At 41.1% G+C, this 17,534-nt stretch overlaps 1 protein-coding gene across 1 annotated transcript in view; it reads right to left on the bottom strand.

Moving 5' to 3' along the window:
* The window catches only part of LOC105478026 (F-box protein 33), a 32,290-nt gene extending 16,123 nt beyond the window's left edge, over positions 1-16,167 (bottom strand). The window contains exon 1 of the mRNA XM_011735004.2: positions 15,292-16,167. Within this exon, the coding sequence (XP_011733306.1) occupies positions 15,292-15,896 (605 nt within the window). The 5' untranslated portion in view covers positions 15,897-16,167. The remainder of the gene's footprint in view (positions 1-15,291) is intronic.
* Positions 16,168-17,534: the final 1,367 nt, after the last annotated feature.

The following is a 17,534-nucleotide window of genomic DNA, read 5'->3' as shown; positions in this document are numbered from 1 at the left end:
TTTGGCCTCCCAAAGTGCTGGGATTACAGGTGTGAGCCATGGTGTCCAGCCTAATCCTGTTGGCTTTTAACATTTATACCAGAGTTACAGTGATTTATTAATCAGTAGTACAACGTTAGAGTATTTTCTATTTGTTTATATATTCACTAGTGATTTTTTTACTGTCATGTGCTTTGTGTTATTTATTGTTCCTTTGTTTCATATTGAAGAACTCCCATTGGTATTTCTTGTAAGGCAGTTCTAGTAATGATACACTCCTTTAGCTTTTGTTTATCTGGTAAAATCTTTCTCTCCATTTTTGGGGGATAGCTTTGCTAGGCATACTATTTTTGGTTGACAGTTTTTTCTTTTCTTTCAGCACTTATCTCACTTACTTTTTGTCTTTGATTTTTGACAATTTGATTATAATATGTGTTGGTTTCATCCTGTTTGGTATTCTTTGACCTTCACATTTCCCTCACCAGATTTGGGAAATTTTCACTCATTGTTTCTTGAAACAGCTGTTTCCTCCTTTTCTACTTCTGCGACGTCCATTGCTTATCTTTGCTTGATTGAGTTCCATAGCTTCACTCCTTTTCATTATTTTTATTTTGCTCCGCTAACTTGATAATTTCAAATGACCTGTTTTCAAGTTCACTGATTCTTTCTTCCGCTTGATCAAGTCAGCTGCTTGTTGAACTCCTGTAGTGAATTTTTCAGTTCAGTTACTGTATTCTTTCTTTTTTTTGTTTCTTTTTAATTGTTTCTTTGTTAACATCCTTACTTTGCTCATGTATTCTTTTCCTGATTTCATTTAGTTTCCTACCAGTGTTTTCATGTAACTCAGTGAGCTTCTTTAACAGGATTAATGTAAATTCTTTGTAGGTAATTAATACATCCACTTTTTTTTAATTGGTTACTAAAGAATTATTTTCTTCCTTAGATTGTGTCATGTTTTCTTGATTTTCCATGTTTATTGTATGGCTGCATTGTTGTCTGTGACTTTGAAGAAACAGTACTTTTTCCAGTCTCACAGAGTACTGTTTGCTGTAGGGGGCACCCACCCATTTCCCTTTATTCCTAGCTGTCACAGGCATCCAGGCTCCGCCAGTCCTTTAGTACATGGCATGAACTGAGATGGAAATCAGCCCTTTGCGTACCATACTGAAAGGCTAGAGACAAGGCTCCCTTCATTTCCCTCCTAAAGGGAAAGACTCTGTTCTGAGCCTTTTCCCAAACTTGCAGAACAGTGCCAGCTGTAGGAGGCCATTCACCCTTCTTTCATTCTCAGTTGTTCCAGGCATCTGGGCGCTATCAGTTTTTCAGCACCGGATATGAGGTGAGACAGAAATTGGCAAGAATGCACTAAGATGCCAGGAGGCCAGATGGCCAAGTGCACGCTCCATTCTTTCCTTTCCCAATGTGGGAGAAGTCATGGGTGATCCTCTTGGCTCTGAACTAAGCTAGTCTGGGGGAGAAGCTGATGTGGGCAAAGTGAATTTGCTCTCCTTACCTATCATGGTGTGGATTTTCTCAGTTATGTATGTAGCTGGGGTGCTACAACTTATTAAATGGATTCTGCATTTCTTATAAAGATATTTTAGTAGGAGTGTTGTTATTTATTTTTTTGAAACGGAGTCTTGCTCTGTTCCCCAGGCTGGAGTGCAATGGCACGACCCTGGCTCACTGTAACCTCCACATCCTGGGTTCAAGCAATTCTGCCTCAGCCTCCCAAGTAGCTGGGACTACAGGCATGCACCACTATGCCCGGCTAATTTTTGTACTTTTAGTAGAAATGGGGTTTCACCAAGTTGGCCAGGCTGGTCTTGAACTCCTGACCTCGTGATCCACCTGCCTTGGCCTCCCAAAGTGCTGGGATTACAGGTGTGAGCCACCATGCCTGGCCCAAGTATTGTTATCTTGATGTTTCTATGGGAGAGCAAAGGCTAGGACTTCCTACCCTCTGTCATCTTGCCCTCATGACAGGATTTTTAATTATGTGAAAAAATGCATGATCTAATCAATGAAAAAAGGAGTAAAACCATACACAGACTGTTATTCCAATTTTGTAGAAAGATGCATCACATTTTACCAGTGATCATATCTGGTGGACTTTTTTTTTCTTTGTAATTTTCAAGCTCTCTATTATTATAAGCACACATTACTTAAGAATTCAGAAAAAAATGTTAAATTTGATTTACAGAGCCTCTAAGTTCATAAGAACTTAATTTACTTTAAAATCATTAAAAAAATTAACAAACTGCATTACAGTAAAACTTAACAAGTTAATGTAGAGATTCTCTCTGGAATAGTTCCAGCAATACAATAATTTAAAAATGTTCTAGCAGTGTTAGAAATATGCCATTCAGGCCGGGCGCGGTGGCTCAAGCCTGTAATCCCAGCACTTTGGGAGGCCGAGACGGGCGGATCACGAGGTCAGGAGACCGAGACCATCCTGGCTAACACGGTGAAACACCGTCTCTACTAAAAAATACAAAAAACTAGCCGGGTGAGGTGGCGGGCGCCTGTAGTCCCAGCTACTCGGGAGGCTGAGGCAGGAGAATGGCGTAAACCTGGGAGGCGGAGCTTGCAGTGAGCTGAGATCCGGCCACTGCACTCCAGCCCGGGCGACAGAGCAAGACTCTGTCTCCAAAAAAAAAAAAAAAAAAAAAAAAAAAAGAAATATGCCATTCAAAGGAAGCTGAAAAAAATTCTAATTGCAGCAACAAAATGGTAATAATCCCTTTACAGTATGGTACACAACACATGCACAAACTTTTCCTACATATGTAATGAGAGATATACTTTTAAAGCCAGAAGATTTGTGGGATTATCAAATTAATTCCTCTCCTGTTGTAGACAAAGAAATGGAAGTGACCTGTTTCAGACTACAACACTAGTTAAAGTACAGCAAGGTAGAGAACTGAGGTTTTAATTTCCACTTAGTGATGCTTCTTATAATTAAACCAGGTGCTTGAATACAATGGTTTTATTCAAGTGATAGGAAAAATTATAACTCACATATTTTAGAGCAGTATAGGATGAACATTTGCAAAAAACACTTTTAGGTACTTATTTTTCAATTCAAAATGAAAATTTATTAAGTGCTATGGAAAACAATAATTTAAAAGTTAGAAAAAACAAAAAAAATGACAACTCAAGGGCAGCTTTCAAACGTATGGTGTTGAAACTAGATTATAGACCACATGGTAAAGCCACGAAAACTGCATGTAGCCTCCAAGTGGCTCACTGTTTCAGATGGTAAAAAAGAGACTGAAAAGAACATCTAGGCAGCAATACTGGAACAGAACCTACTGGGCTGTGGTAATAAACAGATGCCTCATTTTGAGGCCAGGAGACTATACCAGTAATAAATAAGGGAATTGTGCTACATAATCCTTTTAATTAAGGTGAACTCAGTAACCTGGGTTTAATTTATTTACTCATTCATTTATTTATTGTTGAATAGCAAGTGAACTAAAGAAATCAACAGGGTTATTTCCTGCACAATGTCACAAACAACACTTGCTTAAAAAGACATGTAACAAAAAACACTGGAAAAATATTACAGTTGGCTAGAAAGTTTCTTCAATGTACTTTGATTCCCATGGTAATACTGATAGGATATAACCTATTTACTAGTCCCTATGTAAATCCTAAAATGTGTTGTGAAATATCACAAAGTCATAAACAGTGCTTGATAATCTTTCTAAAGCATGCAAAAGGCCATATACTATCATCAAAAGAGAATGAATTTCTTCTACTTAATTTTGTCCTTCTTTAACAGTATTTTAAAGTAATGAGTTCCAGATCTAGAGCTAAAGCACATCCTTAAGCACTTACAACTTAGAAACAGCCTACACACCGCTCTCCTACAATTTGCTTATTTAATTACTAAAATATGCATATTGTGTGCCAATGACATGAAAAGTTATGGTGGTTAAGTTCTAAGTATCTGTGGGCTTATTAGATTCTTGGAATAGAAATAAAGGTTTTAAAAACAAGCTTGTTTTTAAAAATTAGATGATACCAAGGAATTACTGATAACTCTGTTAAGGTATCAATGGTATTGTAGAAATGTCCATTACATAGAATGGACATAATTTTCAGAACTGCATACTTTAGTAAGGTAAAATGGCAATGATATCTGGGATTTGCTTTAAAATACTTCAGTAAACAAGAAAGCGGCTGGGCGCCGTGGCTCACGCCTGTAATCCCAGCACTTTGGGAGGCCGAGGCGGGCGGATCACGAGGTCAGGAGATCGAGACCAACCTGGCTAACACAGTGAAACTCTGTCTCTAATGAAAATACAAAAAATTAGCTGGGCATGGTGGCAGGCGCCTGTAGTCCCAGCTACTCAGGAGGCTGAGGGAGGAGAATGGTGTGAACCCAGGAGGTAGAGCTTGCAGTGAGCCGAGACTGCACCACTGTACTCCAGCCTGGGGAACAGAGCGAAATTCCGTCTAAAGAAAAAAAAAAGGCAAGCAAGCAAACGTGGTAAAATCTTCAAATTACTGAATCTGGGTGATGGTATTAATGGAGGTTCATGTGTCTAGTTTTTGTGTGTCTTAAAAATTTCACAAGTAAAATTAGAAAACAAGGCAGTCACTTCTCTAATTGTGTAACCCTAATAATTTCACTTAATTACTCTGTGCTTCAGTTTCACCATCTGTAAAATAGAAATAATAAAGAAGCCTAACTCCTAGAGTTGCTGAATACTGCTGTTAATATAGGAAAACTAGCTTAGGATTTTAGGGGATGTCAAGAACACATCCACTCAGCCCTCTGAAGCATGGCACTATGAATGGGCATTACCCAGCCCTATGACCCTGGTGGTGACTCCTGTGGTCTAGGTGTGGATTCTAATAGGACATTGGTATGAAGGTGGGTGGCTTGAGAAGGTGGGGTTAAGATCAAAGACTCTTGCCTCAGGTTACTATGTTTCCTCTTCTTTTCCTTGAACAAAAATTGTCCTTTTGAGGTTTTGAAAAGTAGGTTTCATTTTTGAAGTTACCAGCAACAGTTGAGTAACAAACCAGATTAAAAGGTAGCCCAACTCTGGCCCTTATTTCCTCCCTTTTTTTGGTTTAACTTAAGGAGTACACGTGATAAGCATCTGCATGGAAAAACATAATTACCTTGGTCTAGTGTCACAGGTGATTAGACCACTGATTTGGATGCAAAGAGAGGAAAAAATCCACATAGGGAATACCATCGGCTTCTTCCTTTCTGCTCAGCCCTACCACATATGGACTTCATATGAGTCCACAGCCAGTATGAAGGTTAGACCTAGGCAAATTTCAGGGAGTCATGAGTTTATATGAAGCAAAAAAGTGAAAGAGAAAAAAGAAGAAAAATGAAAATTTCAGGTGACCACAGTAACGAAGACCAGGAAGTTTCTGGGGGCAATTACACAGACTAAGCCAAATTTATATAACATGATATGAACAGAGCACTGCTGTGCAAGTGCTTGGTGGTAAAGGAGTTAAACACCAAAGTAAGTTATGTTTTCAGATAATAAACTGTATCTAAACCCTAGCTTTTTTTTTGAGTACAAATCTCACACACACACACACACACACACACACGAGTAAGAACAACCAAAAAGCAGAAAAATATTTTTAGATGTATTTAGGGAAAAGCAACTAGAAGGGCATTGTAATGTTAGAACATCATATCTAACTTTTTGTACTTTATTCCACTTCTAGAAAACCTCCAGCTAAAAATAAATACAGACCAGGCACAGTGGCTCATGCCTGTAATCTCCGCACTTCGCGAGGCTGAGGCAGGTGGACTGCCTGAGCTCAGGAGTTCAAGATCGCCCTGGGCAACATGGTGAAACTCTGTCTTTACTAAAAACACAAAAATTAGTCGGCCTTGGTGACATGCGCCTGTAGTCTCAGCTACTCAGGAGACTGAGGTAGGAGAATTGCTTGAACCCAGGAGGCGGAGGTTGCAGTGAGCCAATGTTGCGCCACTGTGTTCCAGCCTGGGCGACAGAGCTAGACTCTATCTCCAATAAAACAATAAAACAAAAAACAAAGTAAGTACAGAATCAGACTACTCATCATTTCTGTTGCTCACACCCTGGTCTAAGCCACCATTACTTCTTGCCTGGATTACTGCAACAATCTCCTAACTCTGCTTATTGCTTCCACCCTTGCCCTACTACAAGCTATTCCTAACACATTATAGACAGACTGATCCTTTTGAAACGTCAGATCACATCACTGTCTTGGCTCAAAACCCTCTGATGGCACCTCATCTAAGAGTATAAGTCAAAGTCCTTACAAGAGTCTCACAAATACCTACAGATTTCCATATCACCTTCCCCCTTACCTGGCTGACCTCTTCGATATTTCATTGCTTTCCGTGCTGTGTCTTTTTCTTTTTTCACCCTTCATAAGAATTTATTACCAGGTAGAGTGTAAAACAATAAAGCTTCTAAATGGTGACATAAGAGAATATCTTTTTGACTTTGCAGATATTTTTCTAACAAAGTTTTTGTTTCAATAGAACACAAAAATCTCTACCAATAAAGGAACAAAATGATAAACTGGAATTTTTAAAATTAAGAACTTCTAAATATTAAAAAATGCTTAAGGCTTGGCGTGATGGCTCACGCCTGTAATCCTAGCACTTTGGGAAGCAGAGGCGGGTGGACCACAAGGTCAGGAGTTTGAGACCAGCCTGGCCAACATAGTGAAACCCCGTCTCCACTAAAAATACAAAAATTAGCTGGGTGTGGTGGCACGTGCCTACAGTCCCAGTTACTTGGGAGGATGAGGCAGGACAATTGCTTAAACCTGGGAAGCGGAGGTTGCAGTGAGCCGAGACCACACCATTGCACTCCAGCCTGGGTGACAGACTGAGACTCCATCTCAAAAAAAAAAAAAAAAAAGAGCTTAATATAATTAGAGAGAATTTTGTAATAACTACAACTATCAAAGGACTCATTTAGGACATATAAAAAGTTACCGGAAAAATACAAATTAAAAGTACAATGTAATACACTTGAAATTAAAAACACTGACACTTGCTAACACGTTAGCAAGACTGGAAAAACTGGAACTCATATATATTACTGATGAGAGTATCAAATAGACAACTCATTTTGAAAAGTTTTTCGGTTATTTCTACTAAAGCTGAGCATATGTATATGTTATGATCCAGAAATTTCATTCCTAGTTATAAGTCCAATATGAATGACTACATTAATGCACTAAAAAGAAGTGCACAAGTATGTATATAGATAGCAGCAATGATCATTAACTACAAAAACTGGGAACAATTCATATGTCCATCAGCAATACAATAAATTACGGTCTACTCATCAATAAAAATTAATGAACAACTATTATTTTGAGGTCTCAGACATACAACATTGAGCAAAAGAGGTCAGACTCTAAAGATAACATACTGTATAATCTCACTTATATGAAGTCCAAAAAGAGGTAAAACTAATCCACGGTGTTAGAAGTCAGGATAATGGCTACCTTTGAGGTAAGGGAGTGGTAACTGGTAGGGGGCACAAAGGGAACTTCTAGGGCTCTAGCAATGTTCTATTTCTCTTTAAAAAATTACAACAACTTTTATTTTAGAATCAGGGGGTACATGTACAGGTTTGTTACAAAGGTATATTGTGTAATGCTGAGGTCTGAGGTAAAAATGAATCCATCACCCAGGTAGTGAGCATAGTATCCAAGTGTTACCCTGCTGCCTCCCTCTCCACTCCTGTATTCCCCAGTGTCTACCGTTCCTATTTTTATAACTATGTGTACTCAGTGTTTAGCTCCTACTTGTAAGTGAGAACGTGTGGTATTTGGTTTTCTGTTTCTGTGTTAGCTTAGGATAATGGTTTTCACCATGCTGTCTTTAAAACATGCCAGTCGTACTTGCACTACAGAGCTACTCCACTTAGTGCTACTTCTGTCTGGAATCACTTGCCCCAAAGAGACACACGGCTTGCTCCCTCCCTACCTTCAAATACCACTTCAGCAGTTGAGACCCTCTTTAACTTCCCTATTTTAAATAGCAACACTCCTAAGTCCACCATTCCCATCTCCCTTCACTGCTTTATATTTCTTCGTAGCATATATTACCAACTGAGATACTATAATTTCACTTAATGTGTTTTCTGTCTTCTTTTCCATAAGAAAAAGCTCTATGATGGCAGGGCCTTTTGATTATTGCTGTATCTCCAAATACTAAAACAGGGTCTGGCATTCAAAAATATTTGTTGAATAGTATATTTACCTTAGTTCACAACAAAAATTAGTCTATTTAGCTACATCTCACACATCACAAATTTAGGGGGCAGACCAGTTTTCAGTTACATTATACATTAGGAATCCCTCTAAAACAATATATTTTCCCAGAAAACTAAAAATCCCCTTCTCAATTATTTCTTTGATGTAGTATATAGTACCAGCGGAAAACCGAAAAATGCAGCTACCTTTATATTAGAGTTAATATAGCTAAGTCAAATTAGCTGTAGAAACAGAAAATAGAAACAAACAACTTAAGTCTGTATGTTAAGGCTGGGTGTGGTGACTCAGGCCTGTAATCCCAGCACTTTGGGAGGCCAAGGCAGGCCGATCATGAGTTTGGGAGATAGAGACCATCCTGGCCAATATGGTGAAACCCCATCTCTACTAAAAATAAAAAAATTAGCTGGGCGTGGTGGCGCGTGCCTGTAATCCCCGCCACTTGGGAGGCTGAGGCAGGAGAATCACTTCAACTTGGGAGTGGGAGGTGGACGTGAGCCGAGATCGTGCCTCCGCACTCTAGCCTGGTGACAGTGAGACTCCATCTCAAAAAAAATGTTTATTAAAATTCCACTGAAACGAGATATCTTATTTTCTGTGCTGCACAAGAATTTCCTTATGAATTAAACAACCATCACAATTTTTTATTGTCTTATTTTTCGTCTCGGACTCCTGTTGGGACTGTTTAGCACAATTGTGACCCAATGCTTGAGATTTCAGACTTGATGACCTTGTTCTGTCTTCTGTGGGTCAGAATTGGGGAACTTCATCTATGGTAGTAAATGTTGGTAAGTTTCTTTTCATTCCAGAGGATCCAAAATTATTTCTTTAATACATAGGGACAATAGAAAAATGCAAACTGCAGCCACTTTAGAGTTATTACAGCTAAGAAGAATTAAGTTATGGAAACATAAAAGAACATGGTTCTTTAAAAAGATGCTCTTAAAAACATTAAAATCTTTTCCAATGCCATAAAAGAGATCATGACATATTTTTTTTTTCTTTTTTAAATTAATAAAAGCTAAAATAATCCACCGTCATTGCATGAAATTATCTCAGGCTGGTTCTATTCTTCTTAGTCCACTTTCAGTATCATGTTTTAACATCCACATTATACTCTTTTAATAACACTATTTCCTTTCCTCACAAATGCTAATGCTCATAGCCAAATCAAATGAACACAAATAATTTAGAGATGTGTTGTCCAGTAGAGTTTTCTATGGATGGAAGTGTTCTATTCTATGTTGTACAATATACTAGTCACTAGCCACATGTGACTATTGAGCACTCGAAATGTGGCTAGTGCAACTAATGGGATCTTTAATTTTATTTATTTAAAATTTAAATAGCTATCTGTAGCTACTGGCTGCCATATCTGACAGTATAACATTAGAATCTAGAAATAAGTCACTGGCCTACAACAGTATTCCTTATTAGCTTTATTAGGACCCGTTAACCAGAAGTTATTTCTCAGAACTTACAATTCCATCTAAGAATTGCCATCCCCCAATCTAAGAATAACTACCATCCCCAAATCCCAAAGGTTACACACAAAAGGTATATTTAAATAAAACGAACACTTAAGGTTGTTATTTAACATGCTATTAAAAGATAATTTTAACAGTAATAAGGACAAGAAAATCGAGTGAGAAAGAAATGATGAAAAAATATTGTTTTTTCCTTTTCTCTTACTACTCATATCCAACTGTTAAGTACTCTGGGCTATACTTCCAAAATCCATCCGCTTTTTTTCATCTCTCCTGTCTCCATTGTAGTTCAAGCTACCATCATCTCTTGCTTAGATTACAGCAAAAGCTTCCCAACCTGTCTCCCTACTTTCTCTCTTGGTCCTTAAGTCGCTCATAAAATGGCCAGGGTGATTGTCTTAAAATACAAATGATATCACATTATTCTTGTCCTTAAAATTTTTTTCAGTGACTTCTTCTATCCTTAGAATATATTCCAAACTTCATTAAATAAGCCTACCTAAACCCAATCCTTCCTTCCTTCTGCTTCTCAGAACTCATCATGGCACCATTTTCATCCTCACTTGCCACAGCCCTCTCATACTTTCTTTTCTACTGCTCGAACAGACCAAAGATTTGTCTGGCTAAAGACCTTCGTGCTTACTGTTTCTTGTGTGTGGAATGCTATTTGCTCAGATCTTCAGATGGGCAACTCTTGTCATTCATGTTGCAGCTCAAATATCCTTCTCAAAAAAGGTTTCCCCTGACACTTTACCTAATGTTGCCACCTAGTCACTATTACATCCTTCTGTTTTATTTTCAGATTTTATTTTCACAACCTGAAATAATCTTTCTTTCTTTTGTCTACTTGTTTCTTTCTTTCTTCCTCCTTTAGAATGACTCCATGAGAACAGGAAGCATGTCTTCCCTGCTTGGCACACAGTACGCTCTCAATAATTGGAGGAAAAAAACCATAGATTTTCTACAACTATCATTTTAGATCCTAAATAAACTGATCGAGTTTGGTGAACTCTCCCAAGGCTGCCTCGGAACTAACAAATTAAAATGGAGATGTTTAATCATTCCACTCAAAAGTTGCTTAACACCCTCATTTAACACAGTCAAAAAATTTTAACTTTTTTTTCCCTTGAGTTTTAACCTATTCCATCTATCAGTTGCCAATACAGCTGTGGAATAAAAAGTCCTAAAACCTCTCAAAACAGCCTTCCAGGAGGTGAGTTTCTTTAGCCTTCCTTCTCAATAACTTTGAGGCTATCTCTAAGGAAACTTTTTGTCAGTTTTTAGGTAAGGAGTCTGCTGGGAATGCAGTGCTACAGGAAACTAATTCTTGAACAGGGCAGATTGGTCACAGGGCCAGTATATTTTAATATATTTATTCTGTAAATCGGCTTTTTAAAGTAAATAATGAAACAAAGTAAGCTCTCAGAAATGAAACATTGTTATACATATTTATTATGCTACCACAGGAGAAATATTTCAAGAAAAATAAGGCTAAAAATTGTTGGAGATAACACCTTCAAGGCATTTTCTACCATCTTAGGTAGTAATCTGAAATGTCCAGAGAATTTTTAACTCATTTAAAAATGCATTTTTAGGCAGGGCACAGGGGATCACACCTGTAATCTGGGAGGCAGAAGTGGGTTGATCATATGAGGTCAGGCATTACAGACCAGCCTGGGCAACACAGTGAGACCCTGTCTTTACACAAAATTAAAAAAAAATATACCAGCCAGGCATAGTGGTGCATGCCTGTAGTCCTAGCTACTAGGGAGGCTGGGGTGGGTGGATCATTTGAGCCCAGGCATTTGAGGCTGCAGTGAGCTATGATCATGATTGCTCCGAGCTATGATCATGATTGCTCCATCCTGAGTCACAGAGCAAGATTCTGTCTCAGAATATTTTTAAATGGTTTTATTATTGTTTCCTGGTAAGAAACAACACAAAGGTAAGATTCTCCTTCACTGCGCCTGTCAAATCAACAAGACCCAAATCTAAGCATTATTAATAGATCCTGTTTTACTTACAGGGTATATAAGCAGACAGAGTCGTGAAATGGTCAATTTACATACAAGCAGTTAGAGCTATACCCAGAATATTAAAAAGAAAATCAATCTTATACAAAATTTCTCTGGTCTGTTACAATATGCATTCTTTTTTTAAAATTTTTTGAGATGGAGTCTGGCTCTGTCACCCAGGATGGGGTGCACTAGCATGATCTCCACTCACTGCAACTTCCGCCTCCCGAGTTCAAGCGATTCTACTGCCTCAGCTTCCTGAGTAACTGGGATTACAGGTGTGCACTGCCACACCTGGTTAATTTTTGTATTTTTAATAGAGATGGGGTTTTGCCACATTGACTAGGCTGGTCTCGAACTCCTGACCTCAAGTGATCCACCCGCCTCGGCCTCCCAAAGTGCTGGCATTACAGGTGTGAGACACCACCCCTGGCCAACAACACGAATTCTTAAAAAAAAAAAAAAAAAAAAAAAAAAAAAGTAGTGCCCCCTAATAGCATTTCACCCAAGAAGAGTTTATGTAAAACATTTATACAGCCCATAAAAGCACAAACCAGATGAAGACAATGTGCCTGTGGCTATTGTTCAGGTATTTTTAGTGACTGAGTCCATTACCTATTATCATAAATCTCACCATGAACTCGTTTTTCCTAAGGAGTCTGAAATACAGCATTTCAATGGGCAGTACTCAACCTGACAACTGGTTTAAATGCTAAAAATGCATTTATAGATTTGTTGTTTTGCACTTCTAGGTACGATTTCTTATAGAATGACTGCAGAAGAAATTCAGCCTATGTGACCTAAAATACAGTTGAATGAGTACTTACTACCTTTCTGTTCTTACTTTTCATGAAGAAGACAGGTATCCTAGTGCCCTGTAGAGAAGCAATTTCCGAAACGTGAAGGACTGTGTTTTACCCTCAAAGAGGCACTTCTGCACCTTCTTTATCCTTATTAGTTGTTCCTAAAACCTAAGATACAGGTATGGCTACTATAATCACTGTGAGAATACATGTACATATATAACCCGGGAATCAAGCAAAACAAAACACCAATTGTCCTCTCTGAAGATCAGTACCCTTGAAAAGTTCCCACAATTCAAGTTTATACTTTCAGTTATTTTCCTGAGGGATATGAAAATAACTGGAACAAAACAAAATAACAGTCTGAATTGTATGAACTGTATAAAGGAATTCAGCACAAAGCCTGGAAGCAGAATGCTTATGATCTGGTATGATTCACACCCCCTCTTTTCTACTTATAGAATGGCAGAGATCATAAAGCAAAACCATTGTAAATTTAACTCGGAATATAAAGAGCAATGTCAAATGTCCCAAGTCTATAGTTTAAGGATTATAGAAAGAAATAATAGGCTTTACCAGTCACTGAATAAACAACCTGGTTTAAAACATTTTCGGATTTGTTAAAATTTAAAGGAAACTAGTCCTATTTATGGATTTAATATTCATATTAACTTTTCCAATATCACTGGAGTATCTCAAAACACTTTCAACAATAAAGATGAGATTAACTTATTTCCAAACATATGAATAGAATTTTTAAAAACTCTTTGATGTATCACTAGTACAAACAACATGCAATTACACTACACTTTAATTCGAGACACACAGAATGAATATGCTACCAAAGCAGCAGGACATACAGCACCATGCTAATAGTAGATGACAAGCAAACCTTAAAATTAGGGATGACAGGTGTGATGTTTTTGCATAGGAGCGATAGCTGACCCAGAAAGGCAGGCATAGGTGGCCTTAGAGAGAAGCAGATTGGGATGCTAATAAAAATTGTAGGGGTAAGGAAGAGAAGGACAGGAGAATTAAGCTACAAAGATGTGAAATACCTCCATTTTGCCTATGTTATCCACCCATCCAACCAACCAGTTATTAAAATACTTAAAAGGAACTAGACACCGCTCAAGGCTTGTTCTTACTTGGATCAAAGGCACATACATTGTTTGGATGGTTGCATAAAAATGCAATTTGATCTCAGTACAGAAAAATCTAATTGGTACTCACTCACTGAATTCACCCTCAACCTTGGTCTCATTAGTAAGTGCTCACTGACTGCAACTTCGCAACTTTTAGGTCAGTTGGTCCTCTAGCCATACATTCAACTCTGAGAAAGTGTCTAACCTAATCAAGACCTGTTTATAGCTTCAATGGCCTCTCCTGCCAGATAAAACCAAAGTAACGAAATGGAATGTCTTGTGAAAAGCTGGGGAAACACACACAGGCAACTGGAATAATGGAGCCATATCCCAGATACAACTTGGAGCTATATGCTTATCTCTTGACTTCTGGATTAAGACACAGAATAATGGTGCATATATATATATAACCTTATAATATATCTATATATCTATATATATCTCCTAGCATTAAACCAGGGACTGCTTTTAACCTTGTTCAACATAATGTTCAGTATATTTACTGCAAAAGGACACACTTTTGGAGAAAACCAATGTCGTACAGCAATGTGCAAATCACTTGATCGTATAAAGGGTCAGTTTCCTTTCTATAAAACAGGGATATTAATCATTGCCCTGCCTTACAGTGTCACTGAGAGGCTCAAATAACACAGTGAATGTGAAACTGCTGAAGTGTTTTTACTATGTAAGGTGCTCCTTTTGTGAACTTCTAAACTTTCTTCTAATAAGAGTTTTACTGTAAGGTTCTTTAGAATATCCATATACAGAAGATCTAAATTAATAGGGTTTTGGAGGTGGCGATGGAGAAAAATGACGATTGGAAGGGATACTGGGTCAGAACATAAGGTGTTGGTTCCAGAATTACAGGGAAGTCCTGATGCAAAACCAGAAGAGTTATGTGCTTACCCTTTGCAGACCCTGGCCAACTCCCTCGCTGCCCGCCCCCCTCCTCCGCCCGACTGTTACTTTTAAGTGAACTACTGGGGACAAGTTGAGTGTGGGGGTGTATGGGGAGGGTCTTTCAACCCTGAAGATCAACTTCTTCCCCAATCCCTTTAACAAACACTCCTCCTTCTCTTCCGGCCTTGTTCAGTTAGCCGAAACTATTTCTGGTAAGAAAACGGCTGTTACAAAATTTCTTTTAGGCAGCGTCCTATGAGTACTCCTTCCCCCACAATGAACTATTTCTAACAGATTCAGAGTCAGAAAATCGTATTATGTGTATGTTTTGTTTCTTCCAAGGCTCACCCACAGGCCTCACCCTCCCAGCCTTAACTCTCCCATCTATAAAATGAAAAATGACAGCGCCTGTCAGCTCCATCCCACGGCCACCGAGAGGATGAATGACTGCCTAGAAGGCGCCAGAAGTGGTGTCTGTTAAACACCCAGTCCACCACTGTCTATAAAGTATCATGATGAGTCCCGTTATGCCCTTCCGCTCAAGGAAACCGCCTGGTTAGAACCAACACTCTCCGTCACTGAAGAAGGCAACGCTGAAGTTGGCCGGGCGCGTATTACGCACAGAATCTGTGTCGGGGTGCGGGAACGGAGCCACCTCCGTTACAGGGCGGGGCGGGGCTCACGACATGCCTACCTGTTGTTCCGGATGCTGACCAGGACGCAAAGCACCAGCTCCAAGTAGGTGCGCAGCACTTCCAGCCAACGAGCAGAGAGCTGCAGGGCCTCGACTTCCTCCCCTCCAGTCCCGGTGTCCGCGCCACCTCCGTCTCCTGGGCCGCCGCCGCTCAGGTAGTTCTCCGCGGCGAATTCAACACGCAGCTCCCGCACGAACCAGCCGCACTTGCGCATGAGGAATTCCAGCCGAGGCTGCTCCGCGGGCGAGACGCGGAGGCAGATGCGGAGCTGGGGCCAGAGGGCCGGATAGAAGAGGCACTCACGCCAGTGGGAGCAGGAGGCCGAGGCCCGCAGCCGGTCGGGCGCCGGCAGAAAGGAGAAGATGTGCACGATCAGCTCGCTGGGCAGCGACGCAGCGCCCGCCGCCTGCCCGCACAGAGCCATCCGACCCCGTCGCCGGGTGCCGGCTTCCGGCCGCCCCCGCAGTACCCGGAGCAGCCCCCGCAGCCGTCGCAGCTGCTGCAGCCGCAGCCACCGCCACCGCCACCGCGCCACCCGGGCGGCCCCGGCTCGGGTTCGAGCTCCCGGCGGTCGGGGCTGCGGCACTGACAAGAACAACAACATCAATGACAAGGAAGAAGGGGGCGGAACCGTCGTGGGTCTCGGCGGAACCAACTAGAGCACAAGTTGTAGAGAGGGGGAAAGGCCTCTGCGGGCGTGGCCTGCCGGAGCCAGCCTCTGTCCTCTCAAACTCTACTCACGTGCGTCCGAGGCTGGCACACTGAATAACTGCAATGCCCTCCCTCCTAAAGTTCAGTGGCCCGGAAGCCTCAAGGCATACTGTAAGGGAAAGGCAGCCCTCCCTGCGCCAGTCGGGGGAGACAGAGAAGTGGTAGGAGCTGAGCTTGACGTCGCCTGAGGTGGGAGGAGTCCGGCGCGCACCAGCGCGACTTCCGGAAGAGGGGAGCGCCCGATTGCCTGTAGGGACGGGAGACGAGGCACGTGATCTCTGACGCACGCAGGCCGCGGGGCGGGGCGGGGCGGCACTGGGCGGGGTGGAAACAGCACTTGGCGCCCCTTACGCCTTAGGGCGGACGCTGCGCCCAGTCACATCCGTAAGTCGGTGAATTTTGGCGCTAAGTGGATGGAGGTGGCGGTACTCTGGCTTATTGCGAGAGGTCGTCACGCTTCTCTGTAAAACGTTTCTCAGTTTGGGCTGAGGACCCTGAGCCAAAGTGGCAGCATGCAGGGCCTTTCTCGGCCATCCCACCTGCCCAAAGTAGGGTTAAGAATTCCTGAGATTGCGCCGCTGAGAGGGAGCAGGCGGACGGGCTGGCTAACCCCGGCGGGCTGTGCGGGGAGGGGCGGCGTGGGGCGTGGCAGAGGCCGCGAGTGGACCTGCCCCGTCGGTCCGACCACGAAGGTGGACTTTCGCGCACTCGCTAATGTGTGGGGAAGCAGTGAGGACAGCGTCACCCTTTGGATTCAAAGGGAGAGATTCGCAGGTTGTTACCAGCCTCTTCTCCAGGGCATGAGGAAGGGTCTCTGTTCCCAGGGCTGAGATTTAAGGCTCTTATTGAAGAGAAGTTCACAGTGATGACAGAGCTTTGATTTTCTTTTTCTTCTTTTCTTTTCTTTTCTTTTTTGCCTGTTACCCCTAACTTAGGTTGTCTAAATCATGTCCCTAACTTCACCACAGCCTACCTGCCAAGTAAACTCTGGTTGCAAAGAGTGGTGAAGTCAGAAAGGATTAAGTGACTTTATGTAATAATCGAGGGTTGCTGCTTTAGGGAGGCTGCCTCTTTATGTAATAATTGAGAGTTGCTTTAGGGAGGCTGTGATTTTGGAACAGCCTCGTTCTTTTGTGGTAAACACCAAGACTCTTTTTTTTGTTGTTGTTTTAAGGGGCGGATAGTTTAATAGGCAAGAAAGAAGGAAGAAGTAGGAAGGAAGAAGCTCCCCTCTACAGAGACAGACGGAGGGGGGGCTCCAAAGTCGGAAGACGAGACCCCCCCGCCGCCGCGTTCTAGATGTTCTTAACCCTTTGAGGGCAAAGCTCTCCGTTTATGTTTCTTAATGCCTTACATACGAGTTTGCCAACAACATGATGATGTTTATCAGTTGTGATAGGTTACTTCTCCGAGCCCCTGTTTGCAAGAGTTTTAGGTAATTATACCTTATTAATTTTAATAAACACTTAGAGGGCGAACCGTGGGTTCGGCAGGATGAAACACTACCCATTTACCAGTTTAGAGACATTTA

Source organism: Macaca nemestrina, chromosome 7 (assembly GCF_043159975.1).
Source record: "Macaca nemestrina isolate mMacNem1 chromosome 7, mMacNem.hap1, whole genome shotgun sequence".
Lineage (NCBI taxonomy): Eukaryota > Metazoa > Chordata > Mammalia > Primates > Cercopithecidae > Macaca > Macaca nemestrina.
Note: the sequence above shows the minus strand (reverse complement) of the source record. Positions and strands in the feature narration are given on the sequence as shown.